This window comes from Centruroides vittatus, unplaced genomic scaffold (genome assembly GCF_030686945.1).
Source record: "Centruroides vittatus isolate TY-2023 unplaced genomic scaffold, ASM3068694v2 contig_120, whole genome shotgun sequence".
In the NCBI taxonomy this organism is placed as follows: Eukaryota; Metazoa; Arthropoda; class Arachnida; order Scorpiones; family Buthidae; genus Centruroides; species Centruroides vittatus.
Genome location: NW_027120768.1, coordinates 771,697 through 792,215, shown reverse-complemented (window position 1 = coordinate 792,215; position 20,519 = coordinate 771,697). Strand labels below are relative to the sequence as shown.

At 34.0% G+C, this 20,519-nt stretch overlaps 2 protein-coding genes across 2 annotated transcripts in view; one reads left to right on the top strand and one right to left on the bottom strand.

Moving 5' to 3' along the window:
- LOC136984089 (transmembrane protease serine 9-like) overlaps nt 1-20,519 on the top strand; it is a 29,291-nt gene that overhangs the window by 6,080 nt on the left and 2,692 nt on the right. The window contains exons 3-10 of the mRNA XM_067281017.1: nt 7,316-7,774; nt 7,860-7,939; nt 8,015-8,121; nt 8,196-8,467; nt 8,581-8,735; nt 10,073-10,226; nt 18,129-18,265; nt 20,137-20,305. Coding sequence (XP_067137118.1) covers nt 7,316-7,774; nt 7,860-7,939; nt 8,015-8,121; nt 8,196-8,467; nt 8,581-8,735; nt 10,073-10,226; nt 18,129-18,265; nt 20,137-20,305 — 1,533 coding nt within the window. The remainder of the gene's footprint in view (nt 1-7,315; nt 7,775-7,859; nt 7,940-8,014; nt 8,122-8,195; nt 8,468-8,580; nt 8,736-10,072; nt 10,227-18,128; nt 18,266-20,136; nt 20,306-20,519) is intronic.
- LOC136984538 (proclotting enzyme-like) lies at nt 10,861-14,218 on the bottom strand. Its single transcript, XM_067281565.1, has 5 exons — nt 14,138-14,218; nt 12,045-12,160; nt 11,691-11,968; nt 11,480-11,619; nt 10,861-11,402 (listed from the first exon to the last, which is right to left on the bottom strand). Exons 1-5 carry the CDS (start codon nt 14,138-14,140, stop codon nt 11,241-11,243), a joined length of 699 nt encoding a protein of 232 aa, XP_067137666.1. The 5' UTR covers nt 14,141-14,218; the 3' UTR covers nt 10,861-11,240.

Below are 20,519 nucleotides of genomic sequence, written 5' to 3'. Positions count from 1 at the left end.
TTGTTCTGTAACTTCTTATATAAAGTTTTCGTCTCGAAGAAACCGGGCAATTGCCATACGTTAAATTGAATTGCAGTCTTATAAATATTGGAATTTCTGTAGACAGTTTACACATAAATGCAATTATTTAACGAATTTCTTTGTTAATTGTGTGAAATCTTACAGAAAAATGCCATCGATCCCACACGTTTTGAGAATATAATAGCTTCTAGGAGTGTTTTGCAGGGCATTTTCGAGATTTCGACGACCTAGGGCCTCTCTAAGCAACTCTAAGCGAGAGGCCCTGTGTGAATGAATAGATTGCAACCTGCTCTGGATTCTAATCGCTAGATACGCATATTACACAGATATCCTCATGGGAATTTCATGTAAATTCATGAATTTACATGAAATTCCCACGAATTTTAGCGGTCATAAATATGTAAAACATCATTAATTACAATTTTGGAAGTAATAAGACCATTAAAATTTAAATTTTCCAGCTTGTAATTCTCTGAGGTGACTTGGCAATGCTGGCAACAACAAAAAATGTTATATAGTATTTAAATATACAATATAATTTTAAAAATTTAATATATATTAAATTTATAAATTAGTAACTGCCATTAAGATAACTCAATTTAATTATATTGCAGTACTAAAAACATACGACACATCGGATCCAATTTTTCAGCGTTTACGCGCAGTTAATCTTTCAAGTGCATAACTAATGAATTGATGCGCATAATAGCGTGCTAAATACTTATTCATAAACTATTATTCTCACATAATATTGCGCAAGTATTTATTTAATAATATGCTTATTAATTAAATGCGCCGTAATGAGTGATCTATAGCGCGAATACAGTTTATCATATTAATCATGCAAGGAAATATAATTTCAATACAAATTATAGGAAGCGCCCAAGTATCGTTTCTCGCCGTAACATAAATTATAGAGTAGTTAAGGAAGAAAACAAGCTTAATATTATAGAGACCTACAATATTGTTGATCCATGACGACCTAAACCATTCGTCACTTTTATGCAACGTTTCCTAATTTAACACATTACCTGACAATAAAGAAATAAATATTTTTATAAAATTCCCTCGCTTGAAATTCTGTGTATTAATTGTATAAAATTCGTTTTAAATTCTTGTTTTATTAAGTATGCATTGTGATAGCTCATAAAATTAATCTTTATTTATTCTATATAATATATTATCCTACGTGCTTATAGAATACTTGCTAACTTATGTGCTGTGTACATACTTACTGCTCTGTGTACCCCTATTTTCCTACAGAACACTTGTAAATGCTGTGGAGAGCACTTCTATCTGATGTGCTGTGTTATTACAGAACACTAGTGTTTTGTGTGTTGAAGATTTTACTTGTCTTAAGTGCCTCTATAACACTAGCTGCCTTATATGCTGTGGTGTTGCTCTATAACACTTATTGCTTTAAGTGGCAGATTGTACAGTGGAATGGAAGCATATGCAACTGGACAAATAAGACAATATCTTCTCTAGCCTAAACAGTCAGCGCAGCATTTTCAACTTCATTCCAACCAACACCAGGTCTTTTATACATATATTGCTCCCACTTCTCCTTAGTGTTTCTCCTTCTTTTGCCATTTATCAATGTCTGATCGCATTGACAATCCTTTAAATTCTTCAGATACATTAATAAATCCTTTGTATAAGAATATATAAATTCCGGTTTTCTTGACAAATTATTCCTATTTTGTAGTTTAGTTACGGTTCATTTCCTTAGAATAAGATTTAAAAAAATACAGTAAATCCATTTTAAAAATAGAGAAAAAAGTTATTTATTTAGAAATTTCGTACTTTTTTCATAGGGTAATAAGAGGAATAAATGTGGAAAAATATAACCTAGCATTAGCCTCATAGAATATAATATTATACAATCTTAGATGTAAGGGTATGGTTAATGTTTTATATTTGAGGAGAAAATGTAGAAATTAGCTGAAATTCTAGAGAAAAATCATTTATCTCTATCACTTCTCTTACACTGTTTGCTGTCCTACTGCTGTATTATTTTAACTGTTTGACGAGATAATCTAGAAAATGGCTGAAGTGAATAAATAAAAAAAAAACCTAGAGAAATATCTAGCTGTTTCCATACCTGGAGTAGTGATGGAGAGAAATACAGATTTTCCTCCATTACTCCATTAAATATTTAAAGAGCAAATCTAGAAAATGACATTCTAGAAAAACTAGCTCTTTATCTCATTTCTTAAAGGATGATAAAGAGGAATTCAAATATTTGAAGAGAAATTCTAGAGAAATGATTGAAATTCTAGAGAAAATCTAGCTTTATCTCTATTCTTGAAGAATAATGAATACAAATTTTCCTCCATCACTCTAAGAGAAATTCTAGAGAAAAATCTAGTTACCATCATTTTCAAATCAACCATAATTAACGTGCATAAATAAATCTCTAAAAATAATTATTTATAATTAAAAAATTATAATTATTTTTAATACAAAATCAGTGAGGAATTTTATAAATAAGCGCACCAATAAGCAGAATTGAACTAAAATGCAGGTCACTCGATATATCACACAATTCTTGTTATGTCAATGCACTCCATATAACACTATCCTGGACAAGATTCATCATAATTTTTCAAGTATTGTCATTAAAAATATAAAAAATAAATAGATAAAATATATAAAATAAATTGTTAAGGCTTCATTGTCATATGTTTGAAGAACGACTTTATTTTGATTATAATAAAGGGGAAAAAAACAAGAAAAAAAAACGCAGGTTAAGATAATGCAACTTTTCTAGAACCAGTTCTTGAAAAAATTCTTGTATTACGTGACTTGAAAACAGAAACGTTTCCAATTAATCTCTTCTCTAGATGAATGGATAATTATGACCTCTCTCTGAAGTACATTTACATAAGATAATAAAACCTGATACATAAACTCACTTTAATAAAGAAAAATCATAAAAGATACAGACACTAAAACTGCACTTCTTGGCTTTTTATCATTGGGAAAGTAAGGGGTATCAATTGTTCCTAGTGTAAAAAAACCACTAGTTATTGTGTTATAATATACCAGGATAATGCCAGGGTTTCCCATGACAAAATTTCTCTTATTAAAAGCAATACGTTAACACTTTTCACTTGAATTATTCAGAGTGAGTAAAGAAATGCATTCAGAATAAATCCGGGTCTAGGGTGTTTCCAGGATACTATTTCTTCTTGTCTGTGTTACTGACCCGAATAAAAATACCGGGTGTATTGTCAATTGATGATATAACTGTATACACTTTTTTTTTCTTGTTAGAATGACACAAATATCAATAGGATTCACGTGTTTTGATGTGTGTTATGACTCGTTAATATCCTATTATGTTCTTGGAATGTTGAACTTTCCGAAATTTCTAAAGATTTTAATCGCTTTTCACGATGAAATTTGGTGTAGAAAATAATTTAAATGTTATCCCTGTACGTTTGCTCACACTGGAGGCAGCCGGATGGCGTGGGATCTTGCCCGGCACATCTGGGTCCTCGCGAAAATTTCTGATGTCCTCTCATATTAAGGTCCTCGTGGAATTACTAAGAGGGCTTTCTGCTCTCCTTGGAGCCAGCTGTTTGGTGGCCTGATCCTCTTGAAAATGTCCGAAATCTTCATCAATTCGGCCATTTAATGTTATTCATCACGACATTTCTATCTAAATTATCATTTAGCATTTACAGAATGACTTATTTTTATCTTTCCATTAGTATTTTATAAGTACTATAACCGTTCTTTATGCATTTATGGATAACAAAACAGTAACTTTTATAGAAAAAAAAAAACACAATTTCACACATCCGTAACTCTTAAAATTATAATGTTATACACTTTGTCAACTGTTTCAAAAAGTTAAAATATTTATTCAGCTTCGTTTCCTTCTTTTTATTTGCAATTTTTGCTACGAAAAAAGGGATGTTTTTACCAAAAATTGCTATCCTAATGATAGTTTATCGTGTTTTTTGTAATTCTATTCGAATTTTCTCAATTTATTAAACCTAAAACCTCGTAATATATTCATGATATTTTGCTTTGTATACCACAACACTCATGATCAGTAGCTGTTTACAGCATTCAGGTTTTGTCTAGGCCCTCTAGGGCCTCGTGTGGTTACAGACCTCAGAACAGCACGAATATAGGCTATATCCAGTACTCAAAATCCTATACTATATCTTGTGCAATAACAAGTAGGGTATGATACAAGTTTACATTAATATAAATTTACACAAAAAGGGCCTGGCAAGTTTATCAGGGCATCACTATTCGTAACTTTATCTTGGGATAAGTACTGTTTTTGCCAGTATTTTTTAAAATGCTTCTAAAAGGTCGTTATATTCAAAATTTATACGATTATACGTAAGCAATTATTGTAGAAATTTAACATGATTACGGTAAAAACAATATATTCAACACAGTGTAAACAGTAGAGGGAGGATAACATAAAATAAACACTTGTAAATATGGTTGCTGATAAGAATACTAAATCAACATAACGACAAGAAACAGGATTTTTCACTAAACTCTAAACACTGGATAGTTGAGACTAATTTAATGGCCAGAAACTTATATATCACTATTTAGAAAGGTTATTTTATTTATGATGTAAATACAGGATTTTAGTATTTATTTACTTATAACAAGTCTTAAAATAATTCATTTCTTTTGACACTTTTACAACCATTAACTCTAACTTATGATAACCCTTTTAAGCTCATTTGTATGCAATTTCCATCAGATATATTTATGTTAGCAACTGTTTTCTTTCTGTATAGTAGATCCTGATCAACTGTATAGGAAGGTAAGAGTTTGTATCACATTGTACAGATGAATAAGAGCTGTTCACGTTGTATACAAGAAGAAGAGCTGTTCATATTTGTTTAATATAAGAGTATAAGTCTTAAAAACAATTAATTTATTCTGTTTACATAGAGCGACGTCGTCGAACATAAGCCTCTTTTACATACTTTACATACACATTGTTTAGAGGGATAAAGCTGTTATTTAAAGATTAAATATAAAACACTAAGGAGAATACAGATCTTATTTGAAATTCCCCAATGAGATCGCACTGATTTATGCCCATTGCTTCAGTTCACTTAATATTCATCGCTTACCATCAAATCTTATTACAAACGTATGTACAAGTAATAAGTAAATATGAATAAGCAATAAACCCTTTTCTCACCACGTTTTCCACTAGAGCACCTTTGAAGCACTTACAGCTAATTGTTTTTACATATGTCTGGTTCTGTATCTAATCAGCAAGTTACTCAAACTGCTTACAATCGCCCACTGTTAAATGCAAAGATCTTGCATAGCTATGTTAAAACATTCAGCTTCGGTCCTCGGGGAGACCGGTGAAGGCTTATTCGCGAAGGATTTTATGTTAAACAATCGATAATCTTCCTCCAGTAGGACTGATTATGCACAGTTCGTAATCAGTGAACTGAAGCCATGTACAGTACAGTACATAATGAACTGTGGCAAGTTAAAGTTGCATATCTCACAATTCGTGTGTTAAACTGTGCGCTTCGTCTACGCAATATAATTATAATTTGCATACTTTACGCATTAAATTTCATATATTATTCAGTAAAATTGAAGTTATGCATTCAACTCTTGCGTAACTTCAATTGCAAGCCATTTTATTGCATATATTTTGAATTTAGCGCGTGTAAAAATTCTATGTTCTGCTGCGACATTACTCTATGTAAACACAGAATAAATTAATTGATTTTAAGACATACTATTAAATATTATATTAAGCAAATGTTATACAACATTAACATTCTATTTACATGCACACTCGAGTGCATGTAAATAGAATAACAATACTTTTCCAACATACTTTTGCCAGTGGCGTAGCGTGGGTGTCAGCCACCCGGGGCGGAGGAAAATTTCGCTGCTCCCTTATTTAGGTATAAGTAATGAAAAATTCCGTACTCATTTCAATCGGTCCGAATCGTAGGTGCGACAAAAATATGAAATGAAATGGTTCAAATTTTTACAAGATATTGTTATTTATTGTGAAATTTTGCCGCCCCCACTACACTACGCCACTGACTTTTGTGCCATCTGGTGAAGACAATGTAAACAAAGAAACGAACTGTTCTCGTTATTTTAAATGTGCATTCGTTTCGTACTGTTTACGTCACTTTGACGTCAATTTTTAATGACAGGTTCATTGTTTCTTCGATTTTTATGTCACTCTGACATCATTTTCATACTTAACATTTAAAAATTCAGTAATTTTTAATTTAAATTAACATAATTTTACTTTAATTAACAAGATTTTTTTTCTTTGATATTCTTTATTATTCCGCTAAATTAAGTGAAAAAATTGGCTGTGTAGAACTAAAAACGGATTTAAACTCCTAAATTCTTTACAATAATTCATAATTAGTAATTATTATTAGCCTTGTATATTCAGTTTTACCCATATCACTCAGTAGAAAACGATCACTGGCCTAAACCTAGGGCCTCCAGGCCCTGTAGACCTTCTAATGTGACACTCTCGTTTTATCACATTTATGCACTCTTAATGCATTTTAAACTACTGTATATAGATTTATTTTCTACACCCCATAATTTAAACTTTATTGCACAGATTCCGGTTCAGACCATCCCTACATATACGTTCGGGTCTCCGGAAACAGCCGCAGCTTCTCCTTATAAATGAACATAGGAATATTTACGATACACAAAATTACCAATTTCTCCAGTTTATTTTAAAAAATAATAATCACAAATTTATTATTTATTTATCGTTTTTAAAATTTTGCAATATAATTTCGATAAACGTTCCATACAAATTCTACTTGTCGATCACTTTACTTCTTTCGATTGCTGTGTTTAGCCCCATATTTCTATACATTCCAGATTTATATAGACGACTGCTGAATATCTGGCCCAAAGGTTGGTAAGTTTGGGGCATGGTGTGAGCAACTGGAGGCAAGCTTCCATATACACTGTTACTAGTCACGAACATGGGGTGTTGCTGCTTCTGTGAACGTCCATAACCTTCGAACCAGTCTGGATTGTTAAATCTCTTCGGTATATCTTTAACACTGTACAGATCTTCAGTTTTTAGAACATTTCCTTCTGTTCTCCACGCGAGTTTGGAAGGAAGCTTCCAGTTGAAACGATTCACCATATCCTCCTGAACGTCCTCTGAAGGAACTGTGGTCCCATTTACTTCACTCTCGTTGCTCATGATGATTCGTTAGTGTTCGAATCTTATAAAATTTTGAATTATATTCTAATATTCTATTTCTTTTTTCGACAGTTTGTTCCGTTCTGAAGATTAATCCGAAACCGTGTTCCAATGCGTTAGGTTCAAAAGGAACTTGCATGTTTGTATGGGACTGCATTAAAACGGATGGTAAACACCTGGGAACGTGCGTTGATGGATTTTTATTTGGAAGTTGTTGCGAATATAATACGAAAAACACAAACGAAACATCAATAAATTCGGTTACAACTACGTCAACCGTTAGCCAGAATAACAAACTGGAAGAAGCTAAACCTACAGAAATCATCGCCATCCCTCCGATAGCTATCACTTCGGCTCCTTTAATAATTAGCCAAACTAAACCTTCATTAAACACGAGACAACCTTTAGGAACGTCCACAAAAACCACTCAAACTACAAGCCTGAGAAACACGGATACCACTACAGTTCCTTCTACTTCTACTTCTGAAAAACTCCCCATTGCAACGAGGAGCCCTGAAAGTAGAGAAGAAGGTAAGTAAGAGAACAGAACAATTTAACTTGAAAACAAGAGAATAAACTCAAAAGCAAAATTAATTTTTTAATTTTGCTTTTGTAGAATGTGGCATTTCTCCGGCTCACCATAAGAGCAAAGTGGTTGGAGGAACGAATGCAGCTTTTGGTGCGTGGCCATGGCAAGTAAGAGGGCAAATGCGTTTCTCTATTTTAACTCGAAACATTTCGCCATAAATAATTTATAATATATTAATTTAGGCATCTGTGAGACGAACATCTTTCTTCGGATTTTCTAGTACGCATAGATGCGGAGGTGCCATCATAAATCGACAATGGATAGCCACAGCTGGCCATTGTGTAGACGAGTAAGAAGTCACCTACATCTACATCATTACAATTAAAAAAACCAATTAATTTATTTTTTTATCGTCTCCTATAGTTTGCTGCTGCCACAAATTAGAATTCGAGTTGGTGAATACGATTTTGCCAGCGTGATGGAGCCATACCCGTATATAGAAAGGGGAGTGAAGAAGAAAGTAGTCCACCCTCGTTACAATTTTTTCACGTATGAGAACGATTTAGCTCTTGTGAAACTCGAAGCACCCTTGGATCGACTTCCGCACATAGCAACAATTTGTTTACCACCAGACACTGAAAAAGATCTCATAGGAAGGAATGCAACTGTCACTGGATGGGGAAGATTAAGCGAGGGTAAGTTTGTCTACTTTCTTCATAAAATTTATGTTTATTATTGTGTTGCAATTAGATATAAGAGCAATATAATCATTCTTGATTCTTAAATAATTATAATTTACTAATTTTAGGTGGTGTATTGCCCTCCATTCTTCAAGAAGTTCAGGTTCCTGTCATAAGTAATGAAAAATGTAAAAATATGTTTTTGAAAGCGGGTAGACACGAATATATACCTGAAATTTTTATGTGTGCGGGGTTTGAAGATGGAGGAAGAGACTCTTGTCAGGTATTGTCAATAAGGATTTTAAACGGAATATAGGCCTATAATTTGAAATACGACACAGTGCCATTCTTTAGAAAACAGATGAAGATTTAAGAAATAAAATTACTAAACTTCCTCGACTTTTCGAGATCCTCATTAATGATACTCATTTTAAACAAGATCATATTTTTAAATTAAATTTTCAATGAACCTGTTGGTTAATCAATACGTGTAATAGGCTATCACAACTATCAATTGACGTGCAATAGTCACATCACATGAACAGAGAAACAATATTGATATAACAATAATAAAGTGATATTCTCAGTCCTGTTGACATTGAGAGCCTCTTTTTATATCTGCCATTCGTTTGATAGATCCACAATACGTTTGGTTTATTTGGTTTCATGATATAAGGCACCCCAACACATGGGCAAACTGCCAAGGAAAGGCATCTCCCGCGAGGACTTTCTATCGGAAACTGGCTCTTTTGGTGTAGCACACATGAATAAAACCAAGAAAACTCCACATGGCCAGTCTTTGAACTTGAGAGTTTGAAAGTCACGTGGTTGGGTGACAACAATTACCCAACTACGTGACTTTCAAACTTCCAATATAAATTCATGGCGACTTTCAAACTCCTATTATTATTTTTCCCCTGCCCTGTGGGCCTTTTTTCATACCCATCGTAGGTTCGACCAGATCCACAATGGAGGCCGACGAGGTGAAGATTGGATCCCATATATCAATGAAAATTCCTAGAAGACTGCCCGCATTCGATCCCGGATCCCCACAGCGGTATTCTGTCGCCTTAACCGCCTCGGACGTCAAAGGTGGCGTTATTTATAGATGCGCTATATCGAGGTTTGATTTTATATTGAATAACAATGGAACCAGTGTTCGATGGTTTCATCCACTGGGTCACTGGCGGCCGTTCACAATGGGAGAAAGAAATGGTGAGGAACAGCGCTCATGAGGGCGACCCATGAAAACACCTGAGTCGATCCGGATCTCCCAGAATATATTGTGTCAGCCATCACATTATTATTGTTTTACCACTGTTAAAAATCACATGGTTATTACATGTTGCACGATCTCATTTCTTCTAATAGAATTAAAGAATATAAATTGAAAATTTGGATGTATCTACGGACCTACTTGGATAATCACAGAATTTTATAACTGTATTGCAATATCTGTTCCTCGAAAAAAATTAACAAAATTATATCTATTATATCCATTATCCACTATCTGGTATCTTTGAAATCCTTACGCCAAGGATTTTCTGAAGTAAATTTCTAAAATCTTAATTGTTCTTGTACATAATCACTACATTCTTCTTCTTTTTTTTTTTTTTTTAGGGAGATTCTGGTGGTCCACTACAGATGCAAGGAGAAGATGGAAGATGGTTCCTAGCTGGGATTATATCGTGGGGAATCGGTTGTGCAGAACCAAATATGCCAGGAGTTTGTACGAGGATATCGGTGTTCAAAGATTGGATATTGCAAAACATCAGCTAATGCAAAAATTATAATTTTTCATGTATAAACAGCACAGTTCGAAGGACAGCATGGACGATAGTTTGAGAAGATTAAAACACTTTGTGTGCCAAAATGAGAGGCAGGAATTTTATGAATGTGAGTCAAAATACAAGTATTGAGGATTAAATTATTACAAAGAAGTCGAGAAAAAGTGTGAGAAGAGATGAACGAACTTACCGTACCAACACGAATGAATAGCTACTGGTCAAAATTATGAATTTGTATATTGAAAATGTACAGCACATCATATACAACAGCTATATATACATACATACATATATAAATATATATCTGTATAAACGAGTTTAAAAGTTTATTTTTGTATAAAAATATAATTAATTCTTTAAAATAATAAATAAAAGTATGTTTACATAGGTTATTCACTAAAACAAGTTCTATAATTTTGAAATTTCACCAAAGAATTTCTTGTTTATAAACTACTTTTAAAAAAATCATCTGAATAAAAGGGTTATTACTTTGCACCTTTGTATTTTTTGAAATTTTAAAGTAATTTTTCTGTTTTATTGAACGAAAGGCAAAGAAAAAAATATACTTATTTATAAATTATTTTATTTAAAACTTTATACAAGACTGAATTGAGGCCATATTGCAAATAAACTATTAAAAAAAAATTGATAAAACATGTAAGTATTAGATTTTTGGCTTTCTGTTAATATATAATTTTATATAAAAAATTATAATTATCCTAAAGATATAAGTAAAGCATTTTCATAAGTCTTTTCAGTCTTGAATCTTCATATCCACACTGTTGACTTTGGTAGAGTAGATGCTTCAAAGAAGAAATTCATTGTTTTATTATAAATAAATGTTACTTGAAATTCAGTTAATGTCAACATTTTGGCCTTTATTGTTATTGCACTCGAGGCACTAAGAGGCAATGAACACGTAACTTTTGTGCGCTCAAAGTTATACAATGGCATTTTAGATCACCTCTTACAACAAGGCATTCAAATATCATCACACAGTTTTAAGCTCTAGTAACTTCGTGAATCCAATCTAAGTAGTTTGTAACTCTAGTATATACACCGGGCTGTTCCTTTTCTCCACATTTACTACCAAAAGACACGATTCCGACTAGTATCCATCTCCTACTGTTGTTTGGAACCATCAGAGGACCTCCAGAATCTCCCTGAGACCAGACACGATTTTTAAGAATTTTAAACACGATTTAAATGCTAATACCATTTAAATAAATTAGAAACTAACCTGGCAAGCATCCTTAAGTCCTTCGTGGTAACCCGCACATAACATACCTTTTGTAATTTTCTGCACATACCTCTTTTGACAGTCCACATTATTCCAGATTGGAACGGACACTTGCTGCAATGTTTCTGCGTTTCTTCCACCTTAAAATTTTCGTAAAATTACACGCGTGCTTGATATTTAAACCTCTCCAAATCCTCCATTAAGAACTCACCATAAGATATCACTCCCCATCCCAAAACGGTAGCCATATATCCTTCTAAATTGTTGTCCGCCATTTTCATAGAGGGCAAGCAAACTGGAGATATATCTATATTGTATTTAACTTCGGATGCTAATTGGATAATTCCTATGTCATTATAGAATCCATGCCTCATAAACTTAGCATGAGGTATAGTTTTTGTTACGTAAACGTCTACAGTATTCTTCCTATCGTAGTGATTGTATATCCTATGAGCGGCTAACCTGACAATTATAGAGCGTGGGTGATATCTACAACAAATAAGCAATGATTTATGTAAAAATACACCAAAAACATACTTTAAAAATTTACATAATTTACACTTACTTTCGTCCACTCTTATGCACCAAGCAGTGAGCTGCTGTAACCACGTGACGATTGTCAATTAAGGTACCACCGCACCAATATTCCCTACCACGATGAGTTATAAGGTATATAGCAGCCTGTGCAATGTACAGTATAAAATATTAATATCTAGATTAAAAATTTGCATATTTTATTTTTTTAAATACACTAGTATAAAACAACAAAGTAACATTTCAACATAAAATATTTAAAAATTGTTTCAATAACCATAAAAAAATTTCAATAATATGTTGAGAGCATTCAAAGAAATATAGTCAAATCTCGATATAACGCGACGGTCGACGGTTAAGGCATCGGCCTACCGCCCTTGAGGACCCAGTTTCGAATCCTTGCGACGTCCATGGAAATTTTTCGGGGCCAATCTGTATTGCACATGTCGGAGCCCCATCCTTACCTCCATAGGCGTAGCTAGAGGGGGTGGGTGGGAGGTTGGTGGGGGCGGCCCGCCCCGGGGGTCACCCGTGTAGGGGTGACACCCGGTAGGCCTGTACCTAAAAAAAAAAAGTCAACGGCTCGCCTCCCATGAGTTTCTTCGCTATGAGGAGAAGCCACGAGAGCTCACACCAGCTGAAAATCTTACTGTGATTTATTCTATAAATCTAAACTTATACGTCGCGACATCGCATATTCAATATAGCATTCAAGTTGCTCGAGTGCGAAGATATTACAATTCAACAGTGTTTTATAAAAGAGTTAAAAAGGGTGACACCACGATATCCGCACCGGGTGTCACCCATGCTAGCTACGCCATTGCTTACCTCCCGGCTTCCTGCAAATATACCAAGCCGAACCCAAAATGAGCATGATTAGAAAGGCCCTAGCCGTGTGGATAAAACCACTGAACACTAAAGGTGGCGGGTTTATGCCTCACCAATTGGCCGAGTGTTTTCCAGGTTTTCCTCTCGTGTCTAACGCCTAATTAGGGACCATGGGTTATTTCCCATAGAAAGCCCACCAGGGATCCTCACATGGTAAATCGCCCATGTGTTGCGTTGTCTTGCGTTAAGTGCATTGTGGATCATCAAATCACACGACTTTCAAAATCTCAACTTCAAACTCGGTTTAGACTTCGATACTAGACGTAATTCTTATTGTTTAAAGATACTTCGATTTAGCGCCACTGTTGGCCTCCGAAGTTTGCTCTAAATCGAGTCTGGCGCTAAATTGAAGAATTTCAAATAATAAGAATTATGTATAATAATGAGGCCTAAGCACAGCTTACGAGTTTGGAAGTCCCGTGATTCGACGATCACAAATTCCTAAATTCGAACTTGTACAGTATTTAGGCCTCATTAATAGACATAATTCTTAAATCGGCCTCTTCCGTCAAAAATAGCCTTGTTTAGGGGTGCTCTATATCGAGGTTTGGCATTATTTTAAATATTAAACCCCTACAGTTAAAGATCTACGTGTATATTAGTTTGTGAGGCCTATAAATTACATACGGTTAATTGTCTCATATATGTAATAGTAGCCTATACTGGTATAAAAATAATTCGGTAGGCCCTACAACAATTCGAACGAGAATTTTAAATAGAAATGTAAAACAATGTTAATTTTATAATACTGTACAGTACATAAATTGTATTTCATGATCAGGGCCTTTCGAATGTCCCGGGTCACTTACCTTGCTGGGGCCTAATTTATAGCATATTACAAACAATACAAAGTTAAATAATCAAATTTGACAATAAATGCAGGTTTGTTTTTTTTTAAATACACAAAACATGCAATGAAATGAATCATTTGCAAGAGATAGGGCCTGATCTATACGTAAACTAAACACAGAGACCTCACTCTACCAGGTTACAGCTTAGTGGAGAACGAAGGGCCCTTCATACGTTATAATTTAGGTCTTACAAATCTAAATCTCGTCTTATTTTGAGTCCCTTACATATGTGAATGACGTGGGAAACGGGCCTTTTGACTCCCTTTTTATAGAGTCTGTAAATCTCGTATACATCTCATCGATTGTCGTAACGATGCAGCAATATTTAGGAATATTAAAACTTCATATAATAAAAATAAAAATAATATTTGTTAAGAATAATTACCATCCAAGGCCAATTACCAGCTTCGGATTCGAACCCACCTACGATTCGTCCATCCCTTCCAGAATGCCCACAACCTAAATATACGAATTATTTTCGTAAAATAGAATAAATAAATAAAATTACAAGAAAGGTATTGTTTACGGTATGAGAATGGAATAAAATACATTCAAGTACAGTATAAAACACAATAGTAATATATTTACGCTGTAAAAATGCTAAAATATAAAATACATTCAAACTTTATACTGTAATCGAAGATTTTTATAGTATTTAGAATACAGTATAAAACAGTGTAAGGTATTTACAGTGTTTTATACTGTACTGTAAGTATTTTAATCTATTTTTACAGTGTAAACAATAACTTTTCTACAGTTATGCTGTATTGTCATATAATACGTAATTTTTCAATAAAATATATTAGTGTATTTTACTGTATTTTACAGTATAAAACTATTGTTTACATTAAAAATCACTGAAAAACACTTCGTACAGTAAATTTTTTCATAACATTTACTGTATTTTACGATACATTACTGCATACTGCTTTGTGTATTGTAGATACTTCCATTGTATTTACTACACCTTAGTTCTATTTTATTGTATTTGTTCTAATGTACTGTACTTCATTGTAATATTATTTTTTACGCAGTAATTTACATAATACATCCTTATAATTACCTCTAGTCGACTCGGCGATAATGGGTTGTTTAAACAATGACAAATCGCTTAAGGTTTCATTTACAGCTTCAGTGGTCGCGTCAGTAGAAGTTACAGTAGTTGAAGTAGTCTCAACGTCAGTAGGCCAGATAACTGTAGTAGAGGGTAAACTAGACGTAAAATTATCATAAGTAATGGTCGTAGTAGTAATTGGATCCAATTTATCAGTAGTAGTTGCAGTAGCAACCGTCGAAGTCACGTCCTGTAAAAAAATCGTACGGGGTGTGAGTTGGTCAGTTTAAAACGGTTGGTTTTAGTGTTTACTCACCCGAATAACTGGACAGCAAACTCCAGGCATAGAAAAAGGCCTGAAACAGACAGACTGACGGAGTTTATTCAGATCAAAAATCAGGTATATGCACTGAGTAACTACGCTGCAAACACCAGGTAAACCATCGGGTGTCCTACACTGATACGAACTTTGAAACGGTCGTAACATGGTGTTTAATACCCGGTTCCGCCGATCTTCAAGAGGAAAATCAGAGATGATAATCAGTTAAAAGTGAAGATGGGCTCAAAATAAAGATTTGGTCAAGAGAAATTACACAGTTTACTCACTTGTATGTTGCAATCTTCCCTGAGAAAACAATAAAAATAGAAAAAGTACGAGGAGGTTCCATTCTTTTCTCCTATAAAATAAAAAAAAAGCAGAAATTCTTATAGAAAATTAGTAATTTAGCTTTATTTACGGGTAAATTTAAGATTAAAACGTAAATTAATCTGCCCAATTTCTTAAAAACAGGAAGAAACGGTTGATTTATAAATTTCCCTTTCTATTATCTTAAACTATTCTTTGTTTTTCTGTTCTACTCGTCAATTAAATTGTTTTTTGTTGTTCTTTCTTTATGTAAATCGAAGAAACTAGGTAAAGAAAGAAATCAGTCGTTGACCGTAACAGTTGCACTACAAAATCTATTATCTGATTTTCCGCCCATCAAACATACCTAAAAAAAGAGGACTCAGAACAGAAAAGGCATTTCTCTGGACTTGACCTTCAAGAATATTTTAAAATCTACATAAAATGAGTACAGCAGCTAGGTTATAAATAATCCTACGCACGAACCATCCGCAAAATATAACTTGTCCCCATTGGAAGCGCTTTATTCCCGAATCTCGATACGTGAAGTTTAAACGGTTATTTCCCCTAAATTTACCGAATTTTAGCCACTTTTTAAGAAAATCGTAGGAGCAAGTTTCCATCTATGTTACAAGTAATCATTCGGGCTACAAAATGTTATTTTATAGCGCGTTGAGTGTCCAAAACTGAACAATAGACCTCAAGATTGCGCGCCTCGTTAAGAATACAGCGCTTAAAAGTAGAAAAATAGATTGTTTTGTTGATAGTAATTCGTTTTTAAGTAATATTCTTCGCGATAAGCTAAAAATTGCGAAATATTTAATTAAAAAAAAGCAAATCGAGTGATATTCATCGCTAACCATCTCTACCTCTCTCGTGACCCAAAACGAATCCCTCCAGGCAAATCGGCAATTCGAGCTTATCAAGTAGCAAATCATCATCAGCAAACTTTTATTTTGCAACAAAATCAATTTAAATAAATCTGCAAATAAACTATACAAGTGTCAAAAGTTAACCCGGATCCTATTATGGACTTTGCTTATCTGAAGTGCATCAGTGCCAATTAATCTTTCAATTTAATCTCGATTTGTTAACGCACTGAAACGGTTTATTTACTTGGCTCTAATCACCCTCTATAGAATTAGTGAGAAGGAGTCGTGGGGGTCAACAAAACTCTAAGAAAATAAGTTATGTAAGTTACGTGCCCCGAAAGAATGTGGCAGAAAAGTAGAGAATATTTTTAAAAATTGAAGAGAAAATTTATTATTTTACTTAAAAAAAGAAAAAATAGTAAAAATAGTAAGAAAATACAGTATTGTGTTTGTCTTCCTCGTTTTTAACCCGTAATGTTCCAATTATTAAGTATTCTTGTCAGTTCTTGAACATCACAAATCTACAGGTTTGATGGCCTTGAACGTTACTGAATTATGTTGTATTCTATTATTTCGAATGTAATAAGGATAAAAATAACAGATAAAGTTCCAATAACTGCGTGTACAGTTTTTTAGCACCCCCCCTCTTCCCGTTGTGTACTGTGAGATACTTCCAGCAAACCCCCCCTCTTTCCTTGTTCTGTACAGTAATGTACTGTACTTCTAGCAAACATTCCTCCCTTTGATCAAATTCGTACAATAGTCCACGGACCCCCTGACATTTAAGAAATGACTAAAAAGTTCTGTAAATACTATTCACGTGATTAGTAAATAGGATTACAAAAACAAATTCGCTAAAACACACTAAAAAAAGCATACGTAGAGTTTACAAAAACAAATTCGCTAAAACACACTAAAAAAAGCATACGTAGACAATGTCTCGACCCCTCCCTCTATCCTGTACAATGTACTTTTTGCGACTCTCTTGACGTATTTAAATTAGATAAGGAACTGCAACAAATAATTGCTGCATAAGATAAAATTTGATTACACGAAAACGCAGTAGTAAGCAGTATTATGCATGAGCAAACCATTATATAAGACCGTCATATGTAAGGATTTAGCATTACACAAGGATGACCATCCAAAAATACAGCATCAGACCAGGAACCACTATACAGGTGGGTCCACAAAACATGATTAGACAAGTTTTTAGGATTAGAACAGACAAAGTCTTATATCCATGCCAATATATAGAGAACCACTATAAGTACCACTGGGCATAATTAGGCAAGTGTTAAATATGCTAATTAGGAGTCTAAGTATGTACTATAAATAATAGGAAAATTAGACAGTAATCAGCTCGAAACTTTCCTTCAAAGACAAAGCTCGCATGCTGATGTAATTATTAAGTTGTGTAATATAAATGGTAGAAGTGCTAAATTAATTAATTAAAAATGTTTACTTACATGTTAACAGTTATACATGGGGCCCTATAAGGCCTAATTCCTTGGTCGATGTGTGGTTGTGGCGAACGGAACTGTGTGTGTTTGACACAAATCGTCACAAATATGGGTCGGAAGAATGACCCAGATTTCGCTTGACGTCCAAATCACGAACGAATCAGATAATTTGGGGGAAAAAAATAGAAGTTAAAATTTCCCTTTATAAAATCTCTGAGCTTTTCTAACTTCATAATTAAAAATAGAAGTAACACTGCAATCAAACGATCCGTAATTTGTGTGAAGTCCCGAGCTTTGCAATAGGGATAAACTCGATCAGGAAATTGAATTTTTAAACAAGGAATTTTAGGGTTATTTTCGAGGAAAAATCCCCACATTACAAATTTCACAGAAAATGTCCTACTCCCTAAATATAAAGAAAAATCCCTATCGTACTCGCCCGTCTCGAATTATGCAATCAGGGAGTTACCTTAAAAAACGAACTTTCCCAACAAACGAGGTAAATGCCCTTCCTTATTGGAATTTCCCAGACGAGTTAAAAGTACTTACAGTAATATGGAAATAGGTTACTTTTTGTTTTGAGCCCCCTAAACCTGTTTATATTTATTCGAAAACCCTCGAGCTATACTTAGAGGAAAGTAGATTAAATAAATCTGTAGATCCGTTGGGCCTTTGTCTACATTTTTCACCTTCATACCCTCAGCTAAGGGATTTTTTTTTCTTTTTCAAATAGATTAATCTCGTGATCGAAGAAAATAAGAGGCCCAAACTATATTTGAACTTATATAAGTTCATCCAACCGTTTAGTTCCGAGTAGTAGCCTAAATGACATCACGAATTACAGCTCTTAACATTTGTTTTTAACCCATAACGGAAAGTCGAAGTTTCTTTCCGAATTTTAAACCCATAATGAGCATACCAAACTGGGAAGCTCACACAGTACTTCCAAGTTCAGCTTCCCAAACATAATGAGCACATAATACTTGAGGGATACCTCGAAATTTTTACCAATTTTACTACATTATAGAGGTTATTGACCCATTTTATTAATAAAATCTCATTTTGCATGAATACGTTATGGATGTTTATACAAATTGCAAAACACTTTTTTAAATTGAAAAAAACTTGGTTCATTGACTCGCAAAAAAGCGAACGGATGTGCGGTACTTTAGCGGTTTTTTGTACAGGAAATTAAACAAAAAATATGTATAATATGATTAATAGACCTAGGAAACTTTACTTTTTTTTCAGTTTCTAAAACGAATTTCCAAGTAAAATTCGTAATTTGTTCTGATTTAAAATGTCAAATTGGGAACCAGCAAGCATTGACTTAATGATAAAGAGACTAAAGTCGTGAGAAAATAATTAATAAAAAGCACATAGAAGCATGAGAATAAGAAAATAAACACGTGAAGTGACTAAAAGAGCGTATAAACAAAACTTAACCAATTAGTCCAATTATATAATTAGAAGTACAAATAGGAATTGTTACTCATAAAGGGAAGGAAACAAACAAAGAAAAACAATTCTTTATACTAAGATAAATTAATTACTAACACAGAGAAGAGCAGGAAATAAATGGTTAAGCGAATAGAAAAAAAATTAAGCAAAACAATGCAACGGAGTAAAGGTAGCCCGTAAGTCGGTTAACTGTTCTTTGTTTTTTTTATATGCTCCAGGTAGCGTCAGTGGCGTAGTGAACATAACTGGCGCCAGGGGCACGACACTTTATTGGCGCCCCTCCCCCCAGAAACACATATAGTTTGTCTTGGAGACCATTTGGGCGTCCCTCTGCGAGCGGCACCCGGTGCATGATAGACTCCCTTGCACCCCTCTCGCTACGCCACTGGGTACCGTACGTTTAAGAACAGGAATCGTTCAACAAACAGGAAAGTAAGTGAATTGATCTATAAGAAAGCCAAGTGGCAAGAGAAAATATGAAAGGATGAGTAAATAGAACATATTAAAATTAATTAATAATTAATGAAACAGATATTACAAGACAATGGAACAAAGTCTATTCAATATTAAAACGGCGTGCTAAATAAAGCACATAGATGAGAAACTAGGAAGCGTATAGAATATAAAGCGATTAATGATGTAGATAAACATAAGAGAAACACTTTTCGAGCCCGTCTGTCCGTTTCCGATTTTGAAGAAGATGAAACACGAAGAGCAGAGAAGAAAATTTGAAGTAAATGTGTGAAAAGAACGTTAAGTAATTAAAAGTACAAGGTGGAAAATCAAATTGGGAATCGCTAGTTAGGCCCTTATGACAATGATTAAAGGTCAAGGTCGCGCTTGGCAACATTTCCCACAACAAGCCGTCAACCAATCACAGGTAGAGGTAAATGTCATTGACCGGCGGAGTCTATGTTTTCCACCTGTCTCCCTCCGTTTGGCGATTATGGAGGAGAAATCTTGATCTCGATGACCCCACAGGCGTTCAATATGGCAATGTGGCAATGTGTGCTGCTACTGTGGTTACTTCGACCGACGGATGGTCAAGGACACAATTCCAGCCAAGAGGCATTATCAGGTAAGACATGTTTCCTTTTTAGAATCCACTTCCTTCAACAAAGGTGCTTTCAACCTCTTCTTTGCGGAGGCGATAGTGAAATCCTTCGAGAAAAATGAAAGTAATCTCGCCTTTACTGTGGTATATTCTTGTATTGTAAGCGGACGATATTCAAATTTCGTTAACGAAGTCGACTCGTTGGCGAAAATTTAAGCCATATTTCATAGCGAATTTT

What these genes read in the sequence shown, in the direction of transcription:
- LOC136984538 (XM_067281565.1), bottom strand. An exon ending in GTGCATAAGAGTGGACGAAA is followed by an intron (nt 11,969 to 12,044) that starts GTAAGTGTAAAT and finishes TATTTGTTGTAG; the next exon opens with ATATCACCCACGCTCTATAA. An exon ending in GACTTAAGGATGCTTGCCAG is followed by an intron (nt 11,403 to 11,479) that starts GTTAGTTTCTAA and finishes GTCTGGTCTCAG; the next exon opens with GGAGATTCTGGAGGTCCTCT.